The following is a 27,834-nucleotide window of genomic DNA, read 5'->3' as shown; positions in this document are numbered from 1 at the left end:
TTATTGATTGGATTTGTTCTTTCAGTAATTTCGCTTACTATTGTCACTATCACTATTTCAACCATCACGTCCATACTATCTTAACACAACAGTATACGTAAAGGCTATTAAACACGGTCATACTAGCTTTACCATGCCTCAAGTACAGTTCTTCGGGTCTTAGGTCGGAGGAGGGACTGTGATCAACTACAGCTACACTGATATGCCGTGGAAACTGGTGTTCTGGGATTTTTGGAATTTTCTTAAGTACGCCCGATATCTGCCCTGGGTTGTATGGCCTATATGGCCTTGCTATGGTGGAAAGTTTGACGAGCTCTCATTCACATTTCCACATATGTGGTGTGTTTTTGTGCACATCATCCTCGCTATACTTCAAGTTGCTTTCATTCTAGCGCTGCCATCGGTGTTCATCCTTCCTGGATGGCTCTTCATATCCGGATTCATTACTTTCTTCGTCGTCAACCAGCTAATATGCCGAACTTTGAATGGAAGCACAATACAATACACATCCGAGCTAAGATACTCACCTAACTCGGAGAAATTTGAGCACGAGCAGTGGATTTTCTTAAACGGTATTTCCGTCGGGTATGACGGTAAGCTTCGAGTCATATACAACTATTACTAATAGAGAGTAGGGAAGCCTGGCTCAGGGGTAACCTTAATCGCCTAGCACTTACCTTCGGGCGACCTGTTATAGGCATTCATAATCGCACAAGCGGAGTCATCTTCGATATACTGGAAGCTATAGTTCAACGCTGCTTCGGATATGCAACCACTGATATTCGTCTAGCTTACAAGATTCTCAAGGATAAGCTGTATAATCCGCAGTATACAACAGTGGTCTTCATTTTACGTAAGTAGGATTTTATAATTCTTATCATTTTAACATTGAAGAAAGTCTTACACGAGTTCACCTTTCGTTTCTCATCAATGCCCATTTCTTCGATACTGTTCAACTAATTATCCTTGGGAAACAATTATTAACACTCGAGAGTTAGACTCACAAGGTGGTATCGAAGGGGGGCTTGTTATAGACTGGCTTTTACAGGAGGTTCCGCAGGATCTTCTCGCCAAGCTTGAAGTTTACACCTTCGGCAATGCGGCAAATCACTTCAATAACCCACATCGGCATCAAAAAAGCCAGGAAGCGCAAGTAAAGAATCCCCATATCTTAGACAGGATATTCGAGCAGTTTCCTTATCTCCCAGCCGACATGGACCAGACAGCAGCCAAAAAGAGTTTTGACAATGCACAACCTCATACACTGATTCCCAACGGCCAGGGTTCAGGGGAACTCGAACCTCATGGTGCCGCCTTAGATCGAGCTATCGGATACATAGAACACTACGCTCATACTACTGACTTCGTTGCTCTTTGGGGTGTTCTACATTTCATAACCAATACTCGAGCTTCACCGGAGATTCCTCGTTTTGTTGGTCGGCTCTTCGCTCATGAATCTCTTGGGGGCCACCTGCTAAACCAACATTACCTTAACGATATGTTTCCACTGGCTAAAAATGAATTCGGGGAGTTCACGGGTTGCGCAGAAAGCAACGAATTTATGGATAGCGTCATCAGCCCACCAGGGCAGGGAGAGGGTGATAACCTTATCCAAGCTATCCGCGAAGGCCTCGGTCATAGCTTCGCGGCGCTGAATCATATCGCCCTAGCTAAATCCGATGTTTCTGTACAAGGGAGATTGGCCAAGGAAGTAAGTGATTTGGATGGACCGGTACGAGTTAGGGACCTCAGTCGTCTATGGCATTATAGGAATGGGCAAACCCCTGGTAGCTTACGAAAAGTCTGAAAGGAGGACGTGCTATTGGTATTGGCATTATTTTTCATTTCAACTTGCCCGTTTCGATCAACGAGAGGCATGTGCGGACTTGCATTTTCTTCCACGGAATGACTCCCACCATTTGATTTTAATATGCCCATCAAAAATAGAATTTAGGATTTTCTTCGAGCGTCGGTATAATTTTCGGCTAACCTCAACCCATCTTCAAGACTGACTAGCGAATTCCATATTATTCAATTCATCTAGGAGGAAATCAAAGCCGTGTACGAAAGCATGATCAAATTTATTTATATTAGATATGAACGTCAAGAAAAATACTAGTTGAGCGAACCTGTACAAGACCTGCCATATAAGAGAACACATACTCTAATAGGTAGGTTAGGTACCTAACCTACCTAAGTATTTATGCATTAGATAAGTCTTACTTCTCTTCGAGAGAACAAGTCGATAAAAGTACCCAAATCGGCCTGACTCGAATTATACAAAGAAACGACACTAACTCTAAGAAATGTATCATTCCTCACATGGTGCAATGCTAGCCCAGATACCTGCCATCCCCCTAAGACTACCGCGATGGTCCAGATACACGCGAACTTATTACGAAAGTCGTCTGAAGTATCGAAGATGACTGTTGGCTGATGCTGCCAACTCTCATTGGCTCTAACTTTGACTGAATGGCCACTGCCGAATTCTCGAAATGTCTCTACAGCGTATTGATTGCGCGACAAGGCGTAAGCGTCGATTAAACAAACCGGCCCATGTAGCGCCAGTATGCCCCCAGTCACTTCTTCGGTGTCATCAGCGCCAAGAAGGGTTATATTAGCGGACAATAACGAGCCAATATCGACCGCCCCTTCGCGGAATGTATCCGGAATGATAAGATGGCCGTAAAGACTAGCCCAGGACCACGAAGGCGCACGATAACAGGCCGCCCGGGACGCCGGGATACCGACTCTAACATACCAACCCAATGTTTCTATCAAGCGATCTTCCCACAAGCCGGCTAGGTACCTATGCCTCCCCGGTATGAGACGTTTTAATGCGTTTCTAACATCCTTCGCTAGCCCAGATACGGCCACAAGCTTATCCCTTGATACGATGAGCTTCGTATTTGAATACAAGCTTATGGTAGCACTCCAATCGGCAAGGATCCGTGTATGTAAGTCTCTTGTCATACACGGAGTGGTGGGTATAGCGACGAGCTGCTTCCAGAGCGGGAAGCCAATATCGACGTGCTTTTCGTGCTTGTCCGCGTCGGTGGGGATCCCTCAAAACCTCTCAGATGCGTCTCACAAGCATGTGATTCTGCACACTCCCAAAACACCTGTTTTCTCCCAAAATATATAGTACGAGGAGCCATAAGTCTTTCATGTAAAACCCACGCTCGTTGGATAAGAGGTTCGTGCCGGAATGCCGCATGCCACGCCGTGTCTTCAAGCTCAACCCTGAAAGTTTCCCCGTTATCATATATGTCGACAGCCGAAGGAGCCACTAACGACGGATCGCGTGAAAAGAAACAGCCTCCTTCGTCATCATTGGCGCCGAGAGCGGAGACGCAAAATACCGAATTTCGATAAACATCTTGCATTGTCCCGGCTTCTCTGCGCCAGTCTTCGGGCGAGTCTTGGTAGATGCGCAGGCGGTCAATCCACATGTATCGAACCCCGAAGCGATATGCGATATATATTGCATCCTTCAACGTTTTTGGCAAGTGATCAACCGCATTGGACTTCTCTAGCCAAGCAGATGTAGACTTCAAGAGTTGAAGGGCCTTGTCTAACGGTTTGTCGCCCCACCGGTAACTCAAGGTGGCGTATGAAAACACATCAGAATCTTCACCTCTGCTTATTAATTGGAAGCTGGCAGTATCTTGTGAGTGCGTACCATGCGGGCAATTTATCTTTAATAATCGGGTTGGTCTGTAATTCTTGCTTCTCGGTTTAGGAGTGCATAGACTATGATGTCGTAAACAGATTTCCATCCGTCTGGAGATCATGGACCACGTTTGAGGAGAATCTGTTGAGTCCCGAATATCGAAGTTCAACTTGTCATCGAGAGGTTGTGAGGCTGCAAGCTTGCATAAGTTTTATGATAGACGGACCCAAAACCTGGCTGGAGAAACAAACGTATCTTACCCTTAACCAGTGAAACTGTTTTCAAGCCATGGCCTGAGTCTACTGTCATACATGGAATGTCATATTCATAAGAAATCCAGAATATGGTAAAGAAGCCATGCCTTTTTACTTTATTGATCTGACCCGCATCGTCGTGGAAGGGGAAATCACTACACATAACACACCCAAGCTGTGCAGAACGAGCAAAAGAATCCACGTCGCGATGGTGCCCATGTAAATACCAGAAGACCTGCGATGAGTTCTTAGATACTGCGAAGTTATAGGTTAAATTTAACCGTCTCTATGTAATAATATCTGGCATTGTACGCACTAAACTCATACTGATTGAGCTGCAACCCTTCAGTGTCTGCAATATGTTTTTTCGGCCGAACCTAGAGGAGAGGGTTTTCGTGCATTTTCAAGTCCGTATTTACAAGCTTTGCAGAGCATGATGCCAAAGTTTCCGAAAATATTGTAGCTCCTTTCAAGGCTGTCTGGTATTCTAGACACTATCCTACAAATGCCACTAGGTATATCAAAATCAAGATATAAGCTTATATATTAGAGAAAGGAATGGAGCAGATGAGGAGATGGATTATCGTCCTTCCTAAATATTTGAGAAATTGAAAGGGTAAAACGCCTATCATATATATGCAGTCAGCATCTTACCCTCACTAGAAACGTTTTATTATATGACTCCAGGCATACCATTATAATGCTAAGTCTACAAATCCAATAGGGGGGTTTAAAGTACTAACGACTTTTTCTTTCGCCCTTTTTTTATAAAAAACATGCCTACCTTACATAAATTAGTTATATCACAACGAGAGAAGTTAAAACGTTGGAACATTGAAAACATTTGAACTCCTTCATGTTTTCCCGCCAACAATATCGCCAATATTCCAGTCTCTAAATAGGTAGGTACACGTAGGTAGTCCGTAACAATGGTCCGTGCTACAATACTTGCCATTGTCTGGCATACCCCCTATTCCCGCTTCGTGACTTCGGTCCCGCCTACGACAACAGCGCGCAACTGAGAGCGGTCCAGAAAGAGCTCCTGATCAGCGCCAACCCTTGCTGCTTTCTCAGGGGTGTGTGAGAACGCCATGAAAGTCTGAAAGGCCGCAGCATCCTGGAACGTCAGCTCGGCAACGACGTCGTAATCAAAGTCAGCTTGGGACCCAAGAAGCACTTGAGCTGGGCTCGAGGCATTCCGGGTTGTGCCCTCGCCTTGGCCTTGCGTGCGTTGGATATAGTGCCGTCTGTGTGATAGCGGGAAGTGCGGACCAGCTACCTCTTGTAGTATAGGCATGTGAATGTTTTCGAGGTGCTCCTTGAACTCCTCAGGAGAGACGCCGTCTTTGCGTGTGAAGAAGAATAGGATGGAGAACGCCATGGTAGGTAATGGTGTAGTCTCGCGTGCGTGTTTTGGAATCTGATATGTAGTGTTGATAACTTTGGGGTTTATTTGGTGAATGACAAGATGAAGGTGTTTTCAAGTTATACTTGAATATTCCAAGGAAGGCAAGAATAATTAAAACATCGTAGCTATAAGATCAACAGAATATACTTTCCTATAATTGCTATTATATGGTCCAATCGCCTATTTGATCCGGCGAACTAGGTGACACAACAGACGGTGGGTAATCCTTTTTCGAATACTGACGTAGGCTTGGTAGGCTTAGCATTACGTAGAGCCAGGTTGGGAAACATGTATCTTCTCTTATAAAATTCGATTAATTAGCACCTCGTCGAACCAATCCTGATAACTCCGTGTACAAGAGGAGATTACGAATGTTGCGGCAACTATAAGTATTTCGGACTTCCCCAGGTTTGTGTTTGAAACATATGTCCATTTATAGTTTGCTTCTCTTCGTAGGATTCGTCATGCGCCGTGGGGGGTATAAATGGTCCGTATTACTCGCAAATAGCATAGTTTCCGTACCCAATTGGTTATGATTTGAAATCATTTCTAGGATAGTCATTGTCCCGTACCAAGTATTTTCTAGTATTGTCCTTAGGTGCAAGCATTTTATCATGATATTAAACTGTAATATTAAACTCGATTACTATATCATTAAATAATTTAAGGAGTGTCCCTAAACCAAGTCGTACCAACCCAGCCCCTATCCTTGCCCAACCTGAATGGCCCTTAAAACCAGACGCGCCCGCTCGAATGCAGAAAAATTAAAGAAGGGGAGATAATATGGAAATTTCTTTCAAACTATAAACCCGAACCTCTGAAACAGCCAATGTAGTATTAGTAACTGAAGTGTCATTGGACTGGCTTAGAACCAGCCAACGCTCAGGCCGTTAGGCGCGTTAGTGCCATCGACCACGAAGTCCTGTTTAATGACATTGATATCGAACTGGCCGACAGCAACCGTCTCCCAGTGAAGGGTCTTACCAGCGGGGCAGGGGAAGTTCTCGACTGCCGGATTGGAAAAGCCGACCTTGTCGAAGTTGTAGAAGCCGGTGGCATCATCGAAACGCACGCGCGCTAGCTGGGTGTCACGCAGGTTGCCCGAGGGTAGGTTGGCCAGGTCCGTGAAAGAGTTGCGGAAGAGGTCAAGAGCCTTCTCGCCAAGCACGTTATCGCCGTTGCCGATACGGCCGGCGTGGATGACTAGGGTGCAGGTCTTACCCGCAGCGGACTCCGGGATTGGGATATCATATAGGGTGCTTGTCTCGGTGTTGCCGTTCCGTACTGTGGAAATTTGCACATCCTGGGTGTTTAGGTTGCTGGTGATGTCGTGGTTCTTGATGATGCTAGGTACAGCGAAGCCGACCCAGGCGTGCTCCTCTCGGGCATTAACAGTGTTGGTGCCAGTCGGGGCGGCGAGGGAGAGGGTAGCCGAAACGAGGCAAAGAGCGGCAGTGGCGTACTTCATTTTGAGGGTACGGAATAGATTTAGGGTTGATTGTTAGATTTAGAGAGTTGATATTAAGAATTGAAACGGTACTAGTAGAAGATATGTGTGCTTGTGATTATGGTTTATTGTTCTGTGATGATAATTCCTTTCTTTTGGAAGACGAGATGTCTTCTTATATAGACATTTAACGAGAACTTAACCCTCACCGTCTCGCGATATCCACGTCCTAGGAAACCACCATGGCACTCTAGGTTGATTCTATTTTTACTCGAATATTTGCCTAACTAACCGTGAGCTTATGAGGGGCTTCTAGCTGCTGACGCTAACGGAGTACCATTTCTATCGCCTATTGGAGGCCTAACATCAACAGCTGAATTTTGTCTATAAGCATTAGCTCTTGGAAACAAAGCTCTAAGGTGCTAAGAGATGGGAAAATATTCGCACCGCCTCATATGAGCTTGAAGATAGTCGGATCGTAAACTACCCGGTACCGGGTGACCGGCAAAGCCCCATAGTTGAAGCATGACATACACCAATCTCGACCAGTGATAGCGAGTTGAGAAGTGGCAGCAATAGCCTATGGCTTAATGCCCCAGCATTAAGGCTGAAATTATTGTCAGCCATGTGTGCTCTCGAGCTTTCTCAGCCTCAGGTCCGCTATTATGGTAAGCCTCCAGGACTACGCCAAGCATGGAAAGGTCTGTCATATGCTCTGTCGACATTTGCTGCATAGCTTTTTTATACGGAATGGCTGCTTGAGGGGTGATAACCAACACGAAACTACTTACATGGAAAGAGAGTTAAATTGTCAGCCCGCTGTCAATAGTCATCAGGGTATGTACGAATTGTCAGCTAACGTCACGAGGCAGAAGGGCTGTCGAAGGATATACCCTCGAGTTGCTTAGTTCTGCCCAGCTGACACTACCAAGTAAAAACATTTGGAGTTTTACGTAAACGGTGTGAAGAGGGTATCGTATTCCAGTATTGACCAATGAAGTCCTGTCTGACATACTTCGTAAACTTTACTCTCAGCAGATAGTCGTAAGACTGATGTAAAAGGCTTGATAAGCATGAGTTATCATTATTCCGGCTGCTTGACATCCAGGTAGTGTCTAACTGAATAGATTCATTTTATTTATTGTTGCACTCGATGTCATAACACTTTGGAGGCCGCGGGTGTCGAAAATTCGTAACGTAGTATTTGGGGCCTTCGTATCGAGGATAAATGTTTATCTTGTACGTATTAAGCCATTTTATTCATTGATGATATTTGCATGAGTAGATAGACCAACATTATTATGACTTGAGAGAGTACCTAAGGCCGGCGCGGTCGGCTCTTCCACGCGCTTGCTTCTTCTCCTAATTTTTTAAGTGCTGAGTCGTATGCAGCTATCTTACTTTCAAACTCATCTTCTTTCTCCTCAGTCACCCTGATGCGCTCCACCTTCTTGCTCCTTTGGATAACGGTCTCGCTAGCTACTTCGTTCCAAAACCACCTTGCCTCCGGATTAGTAAATAGTGTCCACGCCTTGCCGGTCTTCCCAGCTCTGGCTGTGCGGCCTACACGATGAATGTATGAAGCTATGCTAGACGGCATATCGTAGTTGACAACGTGATCTAGACTAGGAAGATCTATACCACGAGCAACTAGGTCGGACGCAACGAGAATGCGTAATTTTCCAGCTAAGAACGACCGAATGGTGCGTCTCCGAGCTACGTATTGCGTTGTTGAAGTAAGCGTACCGACAAGAGCGCCCAAGGTTGGCGAAAGCAGTAAAAGGAGACGTGAGAGACGTAGAGCTGTTTCGTTTGATTTGGTAAATATCAAAACACTCGGTGTGTTTGTAGTAGGGGGGATGGTATTGGAAGTCTCATGTGATCTCTCTAGACCTGAATCAGAGCCCGAATCAGAATCGGAGTCCGAGTCGGACCCAGATGAAGAAGTTTCACTATCTGAAATATCATCTCTCGACCTGTCATGACTGATCTGTCCCAGTATGTAATTGCTCTGAAGTAGATCCAACAGGAAGAGCGGCTTGAGGTTAGGGTCGCTGACTTTGAGTGCAGCTTCTTCGAGCGTTTCGGGAAGCGCAAGGTCAGCTTGACTTATGGTAGCTTCTAGCTCTCCGGTGTTACCAGAACCCTCCAGTATGATCAACTTGGGCCAGCGAAGTTTTAGCCCTTCTAGACGATCAAGATCCCTTGTCATCGTGGCGCTGAGGATGACCTTCCGAACACCTGACAGGTTGGATTGCTTGTGGTTTCGTGAGCCATTGCTTGACTGCAATCGCGGGATAACTACATCTAGCCACTGTTGGAAGTTTTGACCGAGCAGTTTGTCGGCTTCATCAACGACGAGCCAACGGACGAAGTCTAACGAAAAGCCAGGTGTGTATTTAATATGTTCGACAAGCCTCCCCGGCGTGCAGATAAGAATATCAACCTTGGATTTGTATGCGATTACGTGATCCGGTAATGTTTGGATCTTGTCTTCTTTCTTTTGAATCGCTGCTCTCTCTTCATCATCGGTATCGTAACCCTTGTCGCTCTCATCATCAGAACCATATCCACTCTCAGAAGCAAGTCTCCTATTCCGTTTAGCGAATGCTTCCGGGTCATATTCCTCTTCCCTTTCGACAAGGGCAGCTTGTTCTTGGTCAACGGACTGGCTACCCATCGAGATGCCAATCCGTACTCTCCTCTTAGTGCCATTTAGAGCAAATGCACCTGCGCACTCTTCGCATACTTGTTGAACTTGCTTTACAAGTTCCCGAGTCGGAAGAACGATCACAGCACGGAGCCTCGTCAGATGCCGATTGCCTTGGCTCAAGTCTCGTACTAGAGGTAGGACATAGGCTAGAGTCTTTCCAGAACCAGTCGCGGCGGAAACCAAAACATCACCATGCATCTTCTTGTCGTGATGGGGAAGAAGTAGTGGTATCGCCGCGGTTTGTATAGCAAATGCTTGCTTATATCCATTTGTAGCTAACCTTTCGGCTACTTCGGAAGTGATCCCTAGGTCTGGAGAGAGTCCAAACTCTGTAAACTGTGCCGTAGCCTGCGGAGATACACGAATTGGTTTCGCCAGCCAGGACGGTAATGTCTCGTAGGCCGGTTTCGTAGCCTCGGGGATGACCGACTTAGGCTGAGGTAGCGGTTGAAGACCATGGATTTCAGGTATTTCAGCATCCACGTCCATAGCATTATCGGCGGCCTTCGATTCATTTCCATCGTTGGCGTCTGGCGCATCTTGCATTAATGTATCTTCATACTTGTCTGCTACGGATTGCAACTCGGGAGCTCGTATTGACTTTGCCGCCCTTTCCAGGACTGCTTTGTGCCGTATTGGGGTTTCATCCTCAACCTCGTCGCGAGCCCCTAGATTTCCCTTCTTTTTCGCTTTCTTTTTTATTTTCTTTTCTTTCCGCCCTTGGTCCGTCAATTCGGGAAGCTCCTCTGAAGTTGGCTGCTGGGCTACTCCTCGTTCTAATGCGCCTAGCTCTGGAGCTGTCTCAATTTCGTCTGGCTTAGTTTGAGCAGCCGTCTCTATCACAAGCTCATCGGCGGGCTCCTCTGGGTCTTCCGCGCCAGTATATAGCTCCTTGGGTTGTTTTGATTGTCTGGTCTTCTTTTTTGATTCCTTCGCAACATGACTCTCGTCCATCAGCCTAGCTTTCTTATTCGGCGGCTCATTTCCATTGATGTCATCCCGGAAGTGAACATGCTGAGAGGGTTGGTGGTGTTCAGATTGGCTATTGACGGATTTCGAGGGCGGAATGTATCTTGCATAGGCTATCGGCTGCGATTTCACCAGAGGGTTCGATATTGTTTCAATGGTCTGCAGTGGCTCCGGGCTCTTAACAGTCCCTTTTGGTGGTGGCACATATCGCGCGTACATTTTTGTAAGCCTGCAAAGTGCCGTGCTTTGAATTGCGAGAGAATGGATTTTAAGAGTTTACTTTAGGTACCTAAAGTGAGACATGATGGAAGCTCCAATAATTCTGCCATCACATAAAAAGTTGGCCGCCTTCCTGATTTAGTTATCTTGGGGCTTTTTTATTTTTATAAGAGCACTATCGATAACAGTCTTACATGGGGCTGGTGGATCGAGAATAACGTACGAAGTACTAAATCATGCTAAGGCTAGGATCTACCTACCTATCTATTACAACCCCGGATTTCCAATTAGCCAATCCTAACCACCTCGACACTGAAATCATTAACCATACGGTAAAACGTTTCATCATTTGTCTATTGATACATATATCGAATGACTTGATCGTAATAGTACGGCAATTCTTAACATTTTCCCATCGCGGAAGTTCTTGACAATTCTCGAATATGACACGAACTTCTTTCCAACGATCCGCTCGTCACCCGCCACGATGCCGCACCGAACCTATAATATCGCCATGGTTAGCGACTTCTTCTTCCCCCAGCCGGGAGGTGTCGAGAGTCACATCTACCAGCTTGCCTCCAAGTTAATCGACCGAGGTCACAAGGTCATCGTGATAACTCATGCTTATGACGACCGGAAAGGAGTTCGCTACCTTACAAACGGCATCAAGGTCTTCCACGTCCCCTTCGCCGTCATTTACCGATCTGCCACCTTTCCCACAGTCTTCTCCTTCTTTCCCCTCTTCCGGAACATCATCCTTCGCGAAAAAATCCAGATTGTTCACGGTCATGCCAGCTTGAGCACCCTATGCCAGGAGGCAATGCTACACGCTAGGACCATGGGCCTACGAACCGTCTTTACCGATCATTCCTTGTTTGGCTTCGCTGATGCGGCAAGCATCTTGACTAATAAACTGCTCAAGTTCACACTCAGCGATGTCGACCACGTAATATGCGTCAGTAATACATGGTGCGTTTTCTAACCTTCACCCCGTCTTCGCTTTAACACTTCCGCTCACATCTCTCAAAGCAAGGAGAACACAGTTCTTAGGGCGGCCCTAGATCCTCTCATGGTCTCCGTCATTCCGAATGCTCTCGTCTCCGAAAATTTCAAGCCCCTGCCCCGTCCAGACCTACATAGCCTACCATTCGTCCAACATCCTCTGCCGGCGCACCCCCTCGGACCCAACGACACCCTGACTATCGTTGTTATTAGTCGTCTATTTTACAACAAGGGCACAGATCTCCTCATAGCAGCCATCCCTCGAATTCTAGAGAACCATCCGAATACGCGCTTCATCATCGCCGGCTCGGGACCAAAGGCTATCGAACTAGAGCAGATGATCGAACAGAACGTGCTGCAGGACAAGATCGAGATGTTGGGGCCCGTGCGGCACGAAAATGTACGCGACGTGATGGTGAGGGGTCACGTCTACCTACACCCCAGTCTAACAGAAGCATTTGGGACAGTCATCGTCGAAGCCGCCAGCTGCGGTTTATATGTCGTATGTACGGCTGTCGGAGGCATTCCCGAGGTACTTCCCTCACACATGACAGTATTCGCGAAGCCCGAGGAGGATGACCTAGTAACCGCAACAGGGAGGGCTATTGCGGCTCTCCGTGCGAATAAAGTCCGCACGGAGAAGTTCCACGACCAGGTCAAAGCCATGTACTCATGGACCAACGTTGCGAAGCGCACCGAACGCGTCTATCAAGGCATCTCGGGGGATGTCAGCGAGGCCGAGTTTTACGGCTTCGATGTTAATCATGACCCACATTGGCATGCCACACGCGGGCGCAACTTTTCTCTGATTGACCGGCTCAAGCGCTACTACGGTTGCGGTGTCTGGGCTGGCAAGCTGTTCTGCCTGTGCGTCATCATTGACTACCTGATATTTGTGTTTTGTGAGTGGTTCTGGCCCAGGGACCGGATCGATTTCGCGCGGGATTGGCCGCGAAAGAAGTTTGAAGGCGATGACGATGATTAGGGTTATGACGTGTAAAAGCCGTGCAGAGACGGATTTATTTATGTATTCGAACATAAGGTTAACTACCTAATTCCAGGTCGGGCGGAGATATTAGCAGCAAATAGAGATACCCATTGCTTAGATGTTGACGCAGTTTATGTTATACGCGCCGACCCTACCTACCACATAGTTGCGAATAAAGAGCAATGCCATTGGATAATATAACTCTTCAACATCCAGTTCACGTATAAATCAACTGCCTAGAAATATCATCATATAATCTCATCCAAGGACTGTTAGTACGACAGAGGGATTGTGTAAAGTATTTTCATTATATCCGCGCCGTCAAATGCGACTCTCCGAAACCCAAGACCAATAATATTTACGTAGAGCCGCCCTTTTGATAAATACGACAGATCATTTAGGTATTTAGCAAGTGAGACGAAGAAGCGAGTCTCCTCATCAATTTCATTAATACCCAAGATTAGATCATGCCACATCTTAACTCCGAGCCATCTTTTATCATCGTCTTTTTTTGACTTGTCCCCCTTTCTACGACGCCTCAGCACTGACCTGTAGGGGCGAACTGAACCCTAGGTGAGTACCTAAATAATACATTAGGTAACTAAACACACTTATGACAGCAATCCTGAATATTAAGATGCTGCTATCCACTCATTACCTTATTCCCAAATAACGACGTAATCAATGATGTGATTTACATTCAGTACATTGTACAGCCTAGGGTAACACAACTGCTATGTTGTGTTGTGGTAAGAAGCCATTGGTCGCGAGGAGCGAAACATCGAGTCATAAAAGCAGACTCCGGGTTCTGTGGTTGACTCGACTCGGCGTACCTGTAGAAAAGACTGTTGCTACCTTAATTATTTCTACGTTCAGGCAATCGAGGCCACCACGTATCTTCAGAAACTTCGTATGTGTGCCGGATCAGGATACGTGGTGGTCAGTTTTACTCTAGGAGTGATACACACCTAAATACTACCTAACTTAATCCAGGTATATGATTCAAAAATAGCCAACGATCTTCTCTAATCGGTGGCTAAGCAGTGTAAATGGAAGTACGTCGATTTTTAGGCACTGAAAAATAAAGGGGTTGATGCCCATTGGGTAGAGAGGAATGATAATTTCGAATTCCCAACTAATTCTTGTTCCTTACAAAGTCTTTAAACCCATCCTTTTGTATTGCTTCGACCGCTCATTATCCCCAGGACAATATTTCGTCGTAAAGTTTCCAATACTATCCAATATAGTCTAAACAAACCGGAAATCCCGATCCTACTACAGGTCTCGATAAGGCCATCATGGCAGGTAGGTGCCACAAAATTCGTATCAACAGCTCCAATAGTAATACTCATATGATAGAAACAATTCCTATGATTGCGTGGTGGTTCCTTGACAAGAAAAAAGCATTCGAAACCGAGCAGAAATATAAGGAGACGAACAAGAAAATCACCGAAGTTCTCCTTGCTCAAGAACAGGAACGCTCAGCTCGGCAGGAAGCTGAACGCAAAGAAGAGCAAGAACGCCAAGCCCGAAAGGAAGCAGAGCGCCGCGAAAAACAAGAGCGCATAGCTCGAGAACAAGCCGAGCTTAGAGAAGATCAGGAGCGCTTAGCCCGAGAAAATTCAGAACACAGAGAAGCGCAGGAACGTCTGGCCCGAGAGGAGGCAGAGTCCAGGGAAGAGCAGGAACGCCTAGCTCGGAATTTAGCAGAGGCTCGGGAGAAAGAAGAACGTATAGCCCGAGAACAAGCAGAGCAAAGAGAGGGACAAGAGCGCTTAGCTCGACGAGAGGCAGAACAGAGAGAAAAGCAAGAACGTTTGGCTCGACAGCAAGCAGAATGCAGAGAGGAGCAGGAACGTCTAGCTCGACGAGAAGCAGAGCTTAGAGAGGAACAAGGCCGCTCAGCTCTAGAATTGGCACAACTCAACGAACGTTTAGCTCGAGAGGCCGAGAGAAAGGAAAGATACGAGCGCGAACTGCGCGAACTGTGAGACCCTATTATAAATCCTCTTCCGTTTGCGAGCGCTTTCATCTGCTAACAATAGTAATAACAGCGGTGTTTTACCAGACCGCAAAATCACCGACGCCGATATCAAATATGCCCGCGCCGTGGCAGGATACGAAGACGGATGTGTCAATATCGCCCTTATCGGCAGCCAAGGAACGGGCAAATCCTCTCTCATCAACTCACTGCGCGGTTTAAGTCACGGCGATCGAGACGCGGCCGAAGTGGGTGACATCGAAACAACTTTGAGACGGAAGAAGTACAGAGACAGCAAAAGCATCGTCTGGTATGATATCCCAGGATCGGGAACTCGAAATGTTTCGGCATGGCAGTATTATTACGACAACGATCTTTATATTTACGATAAGATCGTGTTTGTCCACGGTAAAATCCTGACTGAAGTAGGCTCACAGCGATCATTATTAGACCACCCTTGCTAATATGATTATCTAGTCAGACTTGAGGATCCTAAAGCTATGCCAGTACAGAAAGCAAGAATGGGTTTCTGTGCGTTCTAAGGCCGATCTGCACATATGGAGCTATAAACGACGAAGGGGAATGTGCCCCGCCGAGGCTCGCCAGTGCTATATCGACGCTGTTCGGTCGGACACAGCTACGTATAACGCACGAGACGAGAATTCGGTTGAAGATTTAAAGCTGTCCGTGAAAGACTACATAGTATCCGACATGGGCGTTCTCCAGCTCGTCACCGGCTCCGAGCCATCTGAAGACCCTATCGAACAAGTCATCGACGAAGCCGCCTTCCTGGAGGACTTGGGTTTATCACCCGGAAGAGTGGAAAGCAAGTAGGGACATTGCGGTTGTTCGAATAACTATTACGTGTTTAAATTTGCTTGTTACCTTGGAAGTTATGTTACGAGATTGAGAATGCTGTTACGAATGGAACAAGTCAACTAAGACTCCCCGGCGGAGTGCGATTGTAGGTTAAATGTGTGAGAGAATAGGGTTATGTATTTGAGAAGACCATCTTAAAATTTTTGGAAGAGGCTCACGAGTTCACAAGGCATGTTAATGTAATTAAAGGGGACGGTTTATAGCTTACAGCTTGCGGTTACCTGATAAGGCTGACTAATCTGACCGTATCTTTTAGATAGGCATCTTAGAGATGTCTTTAAAAACCTTCCCAATACATCTTCATGTCTACAATTGCTAGCACCTCATTCCATTTCGATTCTTAATTGACAGCACAGATATATGCATCGGAAAACCGATTCTTGGCCTGATATTTAATTTTAATAAAATAACTAGGTCATGTACTGCAATGCGATTCCAATCATATCACCATTATCAGGTGATTTTTTCGATATTATCGTGGATACGACCTCCGATGGAATATTTATAGTTAATGGAAGCTTTATCATTAATGCATTTACGGAAGGTGGACATTACTTGTCCAGCCGTAACGCTAACAAAGGAAGGCGCGCGAATTTGCTGAATTTCTCTGGCGCCCTCCATTTCAGGCCGTGTAGCAGCCAAGGCTTCTAGGCTTGCAAAAGCAAGACTGAAGTTCCCTCATTAGTGTTGAACGCCGTGGACGTCTTGGCTGCTTATCCGGAACGGAAAGTGCAAACGGACAGACCTCGGATTACATCAGTCTCGGCGAGCCTAGACCGTCGAAGAAAGCGGAGAGAGAGTGTGGTGGAGCCAGCTAGGAGAAGGGGGTAGGGGGGCCGGGGGGGAGGGACGGGTTAGCCGGGGCTCGCCGCTGCCGACAGCCGGAGAATTACAACTTTTTCCGCAAAGCTAGAAACGCAGATCGCCGGTAGGCTATAGCTGAAGCACATGTTTGCTTGCCTGCTAATATCGCATGCCGGCGACCTAAATCTCGCGGGCCGGAAGCGTTGATCGCCCGGTTTGTCGGCCAGAAACAACATGGGCCAGGCCATTACCATTGGCTTGCCCAGTTTGAAGATATAGCCGATCCGAAGCCCATGATATGGAAATGACTTGGCATGTTGACTTGGCATGTTGACCAAGGTCATGAGGTGTGCCGGCCTGGAGTTACAGCGCCTTATCTATCAAAAGCTCCCGTCTAATCCCTTGGCCCCTCTTCCTCCTTCCTATTAGGCTATGTTCAGTCTCGTCGCGCAGGGAGTATGCGTAATCTTCAAAGGTTCTTTTCAAAGACTGTCCTGCCTATCTTGCTATAACGTCGCAGGGTGGATGTCCTTTGAAGTGCCTTTAGACGATTGCCCTGCCGATACTATTCAAACCTGGGTGACGTCGCGGCGCGAATTTGGGCAGATTGGGAAGGAGGAATTTGGCGACGGCTAGTCTAATGGAGGGCTCTGCTTTGGATAGCGACAACAGGAGCGTGATGTAAGTCACGATACTGGAGTCAGGATAAGTATAAAAGAGGACGCATGTTCTCATCCTGTCTGGTAGTTTGCAGCAGCAGCATCCTGGACTCATCTTGGACTCATCTTGCCTACTATCTAGCCTCTACAACATTAGCGCCCCTTTCTCCCACGTGTCGTCTTCAGAACGCTAGAGATGGAGCTATTCAGGTTCCTTGCCTTCCTGGCAGCCGTCCTGCCCGTTGCCTACGGTGCCCCCACGCAGGCTACGGCCAGCCTCCACCCGAAGCTCCTAGCCGCCATGAAGCGCGACTTGGGGCTGGACGCCGAGCAGGCCACTGCTCGCGTCGCCAGGGACCTTCGGGCCACCGAAGTCATCGAGCAGCTGCGCAGCTCGGCGGGTGATTCGTTCGCCGGCGCTTGGATCGCCGAGGACGGCACCACGCTCAACGTCGCCGTCACCGACCCAGCCTTGGCCGCCGAGGTGACCGCTGCTGGCGCCACGCCGGCTATCGTGGCCAATAGCTTCTCCAAGCTCGAAGAGGCTAAGCTGGCACTTGACAACATGGACATCGAGCAGCCCAAGACCCTCGCCACGGACTCGGCCGACTCGGGCATCGCGGCGTATTACGTCGACGTCGCCGCCAACAAGCTCGTCATAGAGGCACTTGTCGGCAGTACCGCCCACGCCGAGGCGCTGGCCGCGCAGGTCGGGCTCGTCGCATCCGAGTTCGAGGTGCGGACAGTTGAGACGATGCCGACCACCTTCGCCACGGTCCTCGGCGGCGACGCCTACCTAATCAACCGAAGTGCCCGGTGCTCCGTCGGCTTCTCGGTCACAACTGGCTTCGTTTCGGCTGGCCACTGCGGCACCTCAGGTAGTTCTGCCACCACCAGCAGCGGTGCGTCGCTAGGAACCTTCTCGGGTTCGGTCTTCCCAGGCAGCGCCGACATGAGCTACATCCGCACTGTCAGCGGAACCACCCTCAGCGGCTACATCGACGGATACGGCCAGGGTAACCTGCCTGTGTCGGGCAGCACCGCGTCCGCCACCGGCGCCAGTATCTGTCGCTCCGGCTCTACCACCGGTGTCCACTGCGGCACAGTCCGCGCCCTGGGCGCGACGGTCACCTACGCTGAAGGACGTGTCACTGGCCTCACCCAAACCAACGTGTGCGCCGAGCCCGGCGATTCGGGCGGCTCCTTTTACACCGGCGCCCAGGCCCAGGGCGTCACCTCGGGAGGCTCCGGCGACTGCACTAGTGGCGGCACGACCTACTTCCAGCCCGTCAATGAGATTCTGTCGAGCTACGGCCTTACCTTGGTCAGGGCTTAGTTAGCTACTTGTCACGGCCGTCGGCACCACCTGAGCTGTGGTAGATCTTTGAAGTGTTTGGACTTTGCAGAGAGATAAGCGGAAACGTGTTAGTAAAACAAGATTAGTAAACCCAGTGTTGGGAAACCATTATTATATTGATATAACTGGAAGTGCTTTGTCTTGAGTGTTTTAGTGATTTAAGTGTCGAGTTATCTCAATACCTCAGACTTATCTCAGGTGACTTTAAACCCGATATTTTCGAGTCGGGCTGCGCCCGCTTGCGCCACGTAACGCGTAGTCCGTATGTGTTAAACAGCCGATATGCATTCACGGTTAACTAAACAAGGCATTATCTCAGTGGCTCAGACTAGATTCGTTGAAAATCGGGCTTACGCCCGATTGCGCCAGAGGCGCCACAGGCGCCACAGAACGCCTGGCCCGTGTAATTGTATCTGTAAGTTATAGGTGCGAGTTTTAACGAATTTTAGTTTAAGATAACTCGGGCGTTTTTGGCCACGTTAAAACAAGTCTTTTTAAAAATTAAACCTTATATTTACAATGATTTAATATTTAATAATAACATACGAAATAACTTTTATTTTTGTTATTTAAAGTTAATAATATGTTTTTTTTACTTTTCCATTTTTTTTATATATTTATACGGCATTATGTTATAATATTTTAAGTTTTAACATTTAAAACGACGTTTAAAAACACGTAATAATATTAAAAATGTTATATTAATATTTGTATTTACGTTTTTGTATTTACAACCATGTTTAAAATATTTTTTATTTTTATAATTTAAAGTTTTTAATTTAATTTTTTAAGCTTTTCCGGTATTTTACATGTTTATATAATATTACGTTATAATGTTATAAATTTTAACGTTATATATTTTTAAAAATGTTACGACCGGTATTACGGTTAATTATTATTTTAAAACGTTTAAAACGTTTAAAACGCGTATATTTAAACGTTTAAAAAATCGGGTAAACGCGTATATTTATTAATAATAAAGTTAATAAATATTTTAAATTAATTAAAATTTATTTTAAATACGTTAATATTATTATTTTTAATATTGTTTTTAATATTAAATAATTTAATGTAATAAAAATTACCCGAGTTATTTTAAATTAAAAATATAAAATTCGTAAAAAAAAATAAGTTAAAAATGTAATTAATTAAAAAAAAGTGTAGCAAAAAAAATATAACGAAATTTACGTCATTAATTTAAATTCACTGAAATAAATAAAATAACGTATTTAATAAATTAATTAATAACTTGATTTAACTTAAGTTTAATTTAACTTAATTTAAATAAATATTATTTTAATGTTTTAAACTAAAAATTCGAATTAATTCGGGAAATTATACCTTTTTTAACCACACCATTTTTTAATTAATTAAAACCCGAAACAATTTATTTTAATTTATTTTAATAAATTTAAACCATAAATTTAATATCGTTTATAAAGTTATACTTTTTTTAATTACACCATTTTTTAATTAATTAAAACTTAAAACAACCTTTTAAAACAATATTAAATTTATGGTTTAAAATAACTTTAAAACTTTATACATTAAAAATATACGTTTAACGTTTTAAAACAATAATATTAATAAAATTATTAAAATAATAATATTAACATATATTTATAATAAATAATAATTAATTATATAATAATTATTAACTTTATTATTAAATTTATTAATTAAATTTATACATTTTAAATTTTTTAAAATATTAAAATAATTATAACGGTTATAACGCATTAATTACAATAATAATTATAATACCGGTTATAATATTAACTGTAATAATAATTATAATAATAATTATAATAAACGTTAAAACTTAATAAAAAAAATTAAAAAGTTTAAATAATAATATTATTAATTTAAAATTATTAAAAAAAAATAATTTTATATATAATTATAAAATATTAAATTATTATATTTAAATATTTTATATAAAATTTAATATTAAATAAATAATTAAAACGTTAAAGATTTTTAAACGTTAAAATTTAATATATAAAAACGTAATATTATATAAATATATAAAAAAAATAAAAAAATAAATTAAATATATTATTAATTTTAAATTATTAAAATTAAAATTATTTCATATATTATTATAATATATTAAATTATTATAAATATAATATTTAATTTTTTTATTATTAATAAAATTATTAAAAACTTTTATAACGTTATATAACCTTAAACTAAATATTTTTAAATATTTTACTTATAATTTATAAATATAAACACATAAACCACGCATTACGTGGCGTTTATGGCAAAATAAACAAACAAAACCCGCCTCGAAAATATCGGGTTTAAAGTCATTTAAAATAAATTTTAATAAACTTAAATTAAAAATTTAATATCGTTTGTAAAGTTATACCTTTTTTAACCACACCATTTTTTAACCAATTAAAACCCGGAATAACTTTTTAAAATAACATTAAATTTTTAATTTAAAATAAATTTAAAACCCCGTATATTAAAATTATACGTTTAACGTTTTAAAATAATAATATTAATAATATTATTAAAATAATAATATTAATGCGTTTTTATAATAAATAATAATTAATTATATAATAATTATTAATTTTATTATTAAATTTATTAATTTAATTTACGCGTTTTAAATTTTTTAAAATATTAAATAATTAAAATTAATTATAATATTAATTATAACGTTAATTATAATAATAACCATAATAATGCGTTAACCGTAACACCGGTTATAATAATAACCGTAATAAACGTTAAAATTTAATATAAATATATAAAAAAATTTAAAAATTTAAAAAATATATTAATTTTAAATTATTAAAAAGAAAATTTTATATATAATTATAAATTATTTTAATAAATTTAAACCATAAATTTAAAATCGTTTATAAAATTATATTTTTTTTAACCATATTTTTTTTTAATTAATTAAATTTTAAAATAATTTTTAAAATAATTTTAAATTTATAATTTAAAATAAATTTAAAATCTCGTATATTAAAATTATACGTTTAACGTTTTAAAATAATAATATTAATAATAATATTAATAATATTATTAAAATAATAATATTAACGCGTTTTTATAAAAAATAATAATTAATTATATAATTATATTAATTTTATTATTAAATTTATCGATTAAATTTACGCGTTTTAAATTTTTTAAAATATTAAAAATGGTTATAATAATCGTAATACCAGTTATAACGCGTTAACCGTAATATATAATAATAATTGTAATAAATATTAAAATTTAATATATAAAACCGTATTAATATATAAAAAAAGTTAAAAAACTTAAATAATAACTTTAAATTATTAAAACAAAAAAATTTTATACATAATTATAAAATATTAAATTATTATATTTAAATATTTTGTATAAAACTTAATATAAATAAAACGTTAAAAAATTTTAAACGTTAAAATTTAATATATAAAAACGTAATATTATATAAATATATAAAAAAAATAAAAAATTAAAAAAAAACATATTATTAATTTTAAATCATTAAAATTAAAGTTATTTTATACGTTATTATAATATATTAAATTATTATAAATATAATGTTTAATTATTTTATTATTAATAAAAATATTAAAAACTTTTATAATATAATATAATTTTAAATTATATTTTTAATTATTTTAATTAATTTAAATTAATGACGTAAATTTCGTTATACTTTTCCCGTTACATTTTTTTTTAATTAATCACATTTTTAACTTATTTTTTTTTACAAATTTTACATTTTTAATTTAAAACAATTCGGGTAATTTTTATTATATTATTTTATTTAATATTAAAAATAACATTAAAAACAATAACATTAACGCGTTTAAAATAAGTTTTAATTAATTTAAAACATTTATTAACTTTATTATTAATAAATATACGCGTTTTAAACGTTTAAATACACGCGTTTTAAACGTTTTAAACGTTTTAAAATAATGATTAACCGTAATACCGGTTATAACACCGGTCGTAACACCGGTTATAACGTTTTTAAAAATATATTACGTTAAAACTTATAACATTATAACATAATACCGTATAAATATACAAAAAAAATAAAAAGCTTAAAAAATTATTATATTAACTTTAAATTAAAAAAAATATATATATTATACGTTATTATAAATGTATGTGTAAATGTAAATGTTGTTTTAACATATAATTACGTATTTTTAAACGTTAAAACTTGCGATATTATAACGTAATGCCGTATAAACATGTAAAAAAAATGGGAAAATAAAAAAAGTAAAATATTAACTTTAAATCATAAAAATAAAAGTTATTTTATTTATTTTAAATGATTTTAAACTTAAATTTTATAAAAACGGGTTTTGTTTGTTTTAACGTTATAAACGCCACGTAACGCATGGCCCGTGTAATTATATTTATAAATCATAAATAAAACGTTTTATAAATTTAAATTTAAAGTTGTTTTAAACTTGTAAAAAACATTTAACATAAAATTATTAATAAAAAATAAAAAATAACATTTTTAATAATTTAATAAATTATAATAATGTATAAAATAATTTTTATTATAATAATTTAATTTTAATGTTAATTTTTTTTTATTTTTTTAACTTTTTTTTATATTTATATAACGTTACATTATTATACATTAAATTTTAACGTTAAAAAAAACATTTAACATAAAAATGGTAAAAAATTAACATAATTAATAACATAATTAACAAATTAATTAATAACATAATTAATATTATATATATATATAAAATGTTTTTTATTATAATTAATTTAATAATATTATTATTTAAACTTTTTTTTTATATATTTGTATAATTTTAAATATTATATTTTAACGTATATTATAACACATTACGTTATAACCGATACGTTATAATTAATACGTTATAATTAATATATTACAACCGATATAACCGGTATTACGGTTAATGTTATAATTAATTTTAACTTAAAACACATATATTTAATTAATAAACTTAATAATAAAATTAATAATAATTATATAATTTATTATTTATTATAAAAACGCGTTAACATTATAATAATTATAATAATAATTTTAATGATTTTTTATATTATAAATTTAATTTTTAAAAAAACGGGTTTTAATAAAGCTTTAAATTAAAAATTTAATATTGTTTTAAAAAGTTGTTCCGGGATTATAATTGGTTAAAAAATGGTGTAATTAAAAAAGTACAACCTTTTAAACCAATTTAAATTTTTGGTTTAAAGTCACTTAAAATAATATTTTATACATTATTATTAAATATTAAATCATCGTAAATATAAGGTTTAATTTTTAAAAAAATTTGTTTTAACGTGGTTAAAAACGCTTAAATTGTTTTAAATTAAAATTTGTTAAAACTTTAATTTTATATTATTTTTTTAAACTTTAAACTTATAAATACAATAATATAAATTAAACGTTACGTGGCGTTTATAACGTAATCGAGCGTAAACCCGATTTTTTAACGAATTTTAATTTAAGTTTATTAAAATAAATTTTTAAATATTTTATTTATAATTTATAAATATAAACATATAAATTACGCGTTACGTAACGTTTATAATAAAATAAACAAATAAAACCCGTTTTAAAAATATTAAATTTAAAGTCATTTAAAATAAATTATAAAATATTAAATTATTATATTTAAATATATAATATTTTAAAACGTTAAAAATTTTTAAACGTTAAAATTTAATATATAAAAAAGTAATATTTTATAAATATATAAAAAAAATAAAAAATTAAAAAAAATATATTATAAATTTTAAATTATTAAAATTAAAGTTATTTTATACGTTATTATAATACATTAAATTATTATAAATATAATGTTTAATTTTTTCATTATTAATAAAACCGTTAAAAACTTTTATAACGTTATGTAATTTTAAACCAAATATTTTTAAATGTTTTATTTATAATTTATAAATATAAATATACGGATTACGTGTTACGTGGCGTTTATGGTAAAACAAATAAATAAAACCCGCTTTAAAAATATCGGGTTTAAAGTCATTTAAAATAAAAAACAACCTTTTAAAACAATATTAAATTTTTAGTTTAAAATAACTTTAAAACCCCGTATATTAAAAACATACGTTTAATATTTTAAAAAAAATAATATTAATAATATTATTAAAATAACAATATTAACGCATATTTATAATAAATAATAATTAATTATATAATAATTATTAATTTTATTATTAAATTTATTAATTAAATTTATACGTTTTAAACTTTTTAAAATATTAAATAATTAACATTAATTATAACATTAATCGTAATAATAACCGTAATAATAACCGTAATAAACGTTAAAACTTAATATATATAAAATTATATAAATATATAAAAAAAATTAAAAAACTTAAAAAATAATATTATTAATTTTAAATTGTTAAAAAAAAAAATTTATATATAATTATAAAATATTAAATTATTATATTTAAATATATATAAAATTTAATATAATTATATATATTTTAAAACGTTAAAAATTTTTAAATGTTAAAATTTAATATATAAAAATGTAATGTTATATAAATATATAAAAAAACCAAAAAAATAAATTAAATATATTATTAATTTTAAATCATTAAAATTAAAATTATTTCGTACGTTATTATAATATATTAAATTATTATAAATATAATATTTAATTTTTTTATCATTAATAAAAACGTTAAAAACTTTTATAATACCGTATAATTTTAAATTAAAAATTTTTAAATATTTTATTTATAATTTATAAATATAAACATATAAACCACGCGTTATATAACATAAATAAAAAAAATAAATACATTAATACGTATAAAATAATAAAATTATTTATAATTATATTTTTTAAAATTACGATAACTTTTTAATGTTTTAATTAAAAAAATGTTAAAAATAAAAATAAATAAATATTTATATATTTTAAATTATTTTAAATTTAATTAATTAAATAACGTACATTTTAATTATTTAAATTTTTATTTATATTAATAAAAAAAGTGTTTTAAGTTAAATTTATAATACGGTTAAATAAATTTCATTTTTAAATATATTTAATTTAATTTAAATAAAGTTAAATTTTTATAAATATTTAATTTAATTTATTTTAATAATTTAAATTAAATCAATTAAAAATTAAATTTACGTTTAATTACGTTATAAACGTTATAAAACGGTTAATTTATGTAATTATATTTATAAATTATAAATATAAATTTTAACGAATTTTAATTTAAAATATATTTAATATATTTAATTATAATTTTAAATACTTTTTTTAAAAATTAAATTTTATATTTATAATTGTTAAAATGGTAATTAATTATTATATTAACATATTATTACGTAAAAATAAACATGTAATAACATGTAATTTATTTGTATATAAAACTTTAATTTTTATAAATAATACTTATATATATAATTTATAATTAAATTAATAACAATTATTATAATAATTTTATTTTATATTATATTTTATTTTTTTATTTAATATATATTATTATTTATACTTTATTATATTAATATTAATTAATGATATTATAAATTAATAAAGTATTATTAAAAAAAATGTAATTTATTTAAATAATTATTATTATTATAATATTTTAAATTTTTTAATAAAAAAAAATAAGTTTTTTACAATTTATACGTTTTTATAATGTTATAAATATAATAAAATTTTATATTAATTTAATATTTTTAAAATGTTTAAATAAATTTTAAAATATATTAATAAAACGGCATTTATTATATATAAAAAATCGATTTATTATAATTTATACGTATTTATATATTATAAATATAATATATTTTTTATTTAATAATAATTTATTTATATTTATTATATATAACGATATTAATTAATAAATAAATTTTTTTATTAAATATATTTATTATTATAATATTTATTTTTATTATTTATTATATTAAATATTTAATATTTATATTAAATAATTTAACCGAAAATAATTTTATTTTTAATTTAATAATTTTTATAATAAAAAACGTAAAAATATAAAATAATTTATTAAAAGTTATAATATTATTATAAATAATATATAATAATTATAAATAATATGTAAAAGTTTAAATTATTTAAAATATAATTACGTATAACGTAACTTTTATATAATTAATTAATTATATAATAATTGTGGTTAATGTTATAACTTTTTATAATTATTATAATAATTATATTATAATTATAATTATTTACTCCGTATAATATATTTTTTAAATAAAAATAATATATTATATTTTTAAACTTATTAACGTTACCGAAAATTACATATATAAATAATAATTTATTTTAAAAATAAATAAAATAATAATTATTATAATATATAATAAAAAAAATAAATTTAATAAATAAATTTATATATATTATTTAAAATTTACGTTAATATTTTAATAATATATTAAACTACTTTTTTTATTATAATTATTATTTATATTATTATAATAATAGCTTTAAAATAATTTAATAAAAAAAGTTTATATAAATAAAAAATCTTTTTAATTTATTTTTTTAACTTTTTTCTTTAAACCTTTTTTTAATATAATATAACTTTTTAAATTTAACCTTTTATTTCGATTATAATTTTATTTTTTTATAATTTTATTTATTAATATATTTATTTATTATATTTTATTATAATAAAATTTAATAAATTTAAATTTTTAACGTTATTAACGTTTATTATATGCGTTTTACCAACTTTTGTTTAAAACTAAACTTTTTTACTTTTTATACTTTTATTATTTTTTATTTAATCTTTAATTTAATTTTTAAAACTTTTATTTTTTAAGTAATTAATATAATAATTATTTACAATAACTTTAACTTTAATATTTTATTAATATTAAAATTTATTTAACGCAATAAAAAACGTTATATTAAAAATAATTTTTATAAAATTTATACCGAAAAATGTTATATTATTTTATTTATTTTAATTATTTTAATTAATTTATTAAATAAATTATATTTTTTAATTTTTATATAATATATATAAAATATAATTATTATATAATAATTATAACATTATTTTTTATATTTAATAATTATTTATATTATTAATTATATTTTATTAATTTTTTATTAAAATATTAATTTTTTATTTTAATTAATAATTTTATTAAATTTATAATTTTTACCTTTTAATAATATATTAATTTAACATATATTATAATACAATACACACGTAAAAAATTTTTTTTTTTTAAACCTGGAAACAAAATTGCAAACAATTAACCCGAATATGTAACCCGGGAAAGAAAACCCTGTCAACCCGACTGGGAAACCCGCGCGACAACCCGTCGGTTAGGGTTAGGGTTAGGGTTAGGGTTAGGGTTAAGGGTTAGGGTTAGGGTTAGGGTTAGGGTTAGGGTTAGGGTTAAGGGTTAGGGTTAGGGTTAGGGTTAGGGTTAGGGTTAGGGTTAGGGTTAGGGTTAGGGTTAGGGTTAGGG

General features: G+C 36.0%; 8 protein-coding genes across 8 annotated transcripts; 4 read left to right on the top strand and 4 right to left on the bottom strand.

The window, feature by feature from the left end:
• Positions 1-36: 36 nt before the first annotated feature.
• Positions 37-2,137, top strand: F4817DRAFT_347198 (uncharacterized protein). The gene is made up of 3 exons (XM_049304507.1): positions 37-585; positions 636-853; positions 999-2,137. Exons 1-3 carry the CDS (start codon positions 203-205, stop codon positions 1,805-1,807), a joined length of 1,410 nt encoding a protein of 469 aa, XP_049155954.1. The 5' UTR covers positions 37-202; the 3' UTR covers positions 1,808-2,137.
• A 71-nt stretch (positions 2,138-2,208) lies between these two features.
• On the bottom strand, positions 2,209-3,982 carry F4817DRAFT_318971 (HET-domain-containing protein; the record flags this gene model as incomplete). Its single annotated transcript, XM_049300996.1, has 3 exons — positions 2,209-3,065; positions 3,149-3,865; positions 3,934-3,982. The coding sequence occupies 3 exons, from the start codon at positions 3,980-3,982 to the stop codon at positions 2,209-2,211; spliced, it is 1,623 nt and encodes a 540-aa protein (XP_049155953.1).
• A 755-nt stretch (positions 3,983-4,737) lies between these two features.
• Positions 4,738-5,465, bottom strand: F4817DRAFT_347197 (EthD domain-containing protein). Its single transcript, XM_049304506.1, has one exon. It carries the CDS (start codon positions 5,306-5,308, stop codon positions 4,898-4,900), a length of 411 nt encoding a protein of 136 aa, XP_049155952.1. The 5' UTR covers positions 5,309-5,465; the 3' UTR covers positions 4,738-4,897.
• A 735-nt stretch (positions 5,466-6,200) lies between these two features.
• On the bottom strand, positions 6,201-6,884 carry F4817DRAFT_367737 (uncharacterized protein; the record flags this gene model as incomplete). The annotated part of the gene is made up of 1 exon (XM_049307166.1): positions 6,201-6,884. The coding sequence occupies exon 1, from the start codon at positions 6,801-6,803 to the stop codon at positions 6,201-6,203; it is 603 nt and encodes a 200-aa protein (XP_049155951.1). The 5' UTR covers positions 6,804-6,884.
• A 1,034-nt stretch (positions 6,885-7,918) lies between these two features.
• F4817DRAFT_223712 (P-loop containing nucleoside triphosphate hydrolase protein) lies at positions 7,919-10,792 on the bottom strand. The gene is made up of 2 exons (XM_049298845.1): positions 8,078-10,792; positions 7,919-8,018 (listed from the first exon to the last, which is right to left on the bottom strand). Exon 1 carries the CDS (start codon positions 10,681-10,683, stop codon positions 8,101-8,103), a length of 2,583 nt encoding a protein of 860 aa, XP_049155950.1. The 5' UTR covers positions 10,684-10,792; the 3' UTR covers positions 7,919-8,018; positions 8,078-8,100.
• A 136-nt stretch (positions 10,793-10,928) lies between these two features.
• On the top strand, positions 10,929-12,882 carry F4817DRAFT_347193 (glycosyltransferase family 4 protein; the record flags this gene model as incomplete). The annotated part of the gene is made up of 2 exons (XM_049304505.1): positions 10,929-11,652; positions 11,713-12,882. Coding segments are annotated over exons 1-2 (1,436 nt in total), but the record flags the coding sequence as incomplete, so codon positions are not given.
• Positions 12,883-13,817: 935 nt separating this feature from the next.
• On the top strand, positions 13,818-15,719 carry F4817DRAFT_223679 (interferon-inducible GTPase-domain-containing protein). Its single transcript, XM_049298844.1, has 4 exons — positions 13,818-13,978; positions 14,033-14,660; positions 14,728-15,079; positions 15,132-15,719. Exons 1-4 carry the CDS (start codon positions 13,972-13,974, stop codon positions 15,486-15,488), a joined length of 1,344 nt encoding a protein of 447 aa, XP_049155948.1. The 5' UTR covers positions 13,818-13,971; the 3' UTR covers positions 15,489-15,719.
• Positions 15,720-17,086: 1,367 nt separating this feature from the next.
• F4817DRAFT_347189 (trypsin-like cysteine/serine peptidase domain-containing protein) lies at positions 17,087-18,484 on the top strand. Its single transcript, XM_049304504.1, has one exon. It carries the CDS (start codon positions 17,193-17,195, stop codon positions 18,330-18,332), a length of 1,140 nt encoding a protein of 379 aa, XP_049155947.1. The 5' UTR covers positions 17,087-17,192; the 3' UTR covers positions 18,333-18,484.
• The last annotated feature ends 9,350 nt before the right edge of the window (positions 18,485-27,834 follow it).

Source organism: Daldinia loculata (genome assembly GCF_022478755.1).
Source record: "Daldinia loculata strain CBS 113971 unplaced genomic scaffold F4817scaffold_53, whole genome shotgun sequence".
Taxonomy (NCBI): domain Eukaryota; kingdom Fungi; phylum Ascomycota; class Sordariomycetes; order Xylariales; family Hypoxylaceae; genus Daldinia; species Daldinia loculata.
The sequence above is the reverse complement of the archived record's forward strand: the minus strand, read 5'-3'. Positions and strand labels throughout refer to the sequence as shown.

Excerpts from the sequence above, each read along its gene's own strand:
- F4817DRAFT_347198 (XM_049304507.1), top strand. The coding sequence starts at position 203 with ATGCCGTGGAAACTGGTGTTCTGGGATTTTTGGAATTTTCTTAAGTAC. Across the intron at positions 586-635 it reads TTAAACGGTATTTCCGTCGG|GGAAGCCTGGCTCAGGGGTA; the intron begins GTATGACGGTAA and ends AATAGAGAGTAG. Across the intron at positions 854-998 it reads AACAGTGGTCTTCATTTTAC|ACTCACAAGGTGGTATCGAA; the intron begins GTAAGTAGGATT and ends CTCGAGAGTTAG.
- F4817DRAFT_347197 (XM_049304506.1), bottom strand. The coding sequence starts at position 5,308 with ATGGCGTTCTCCATCCTATTCTTCTTCACACGCAAAGACGGCGTCTCT.
- F4817DRAFT_223712 (XM_049298845.1), bottom strand. The coding sequence starts at position 10,683 with ATGTACGCGCGATATGTGCCACCACCAAAAGGGACTGTTAAGAGCCCG.
- F4817DRAFT_223679 (XM_049298844.1), top strand. Across the intron at positions 14,661-14,727 it reads GAGCGCGAACTGCGCGAACT|CGGTGTTTTACCAGACCGCA; the intron begins GTGAGACCCTAT and ends TAGTAATAACAG. Across the intron at positions 15,080-15,131 it reads ACGGTAAAATCCTGACTGAA|TCAGACTTGAGGATCCTAAA; the intron begins GTAGGCTCACAG and ends ATGATTATCTAG.
- F4817DRAFT_347189 (XM_049304504.1), top strand. The coding sequence starts at position 17,193 with ATGGAGCTATTCAGGTTCCTTGCCTTCCTGGCAGCCGTCCTGCCCGTT.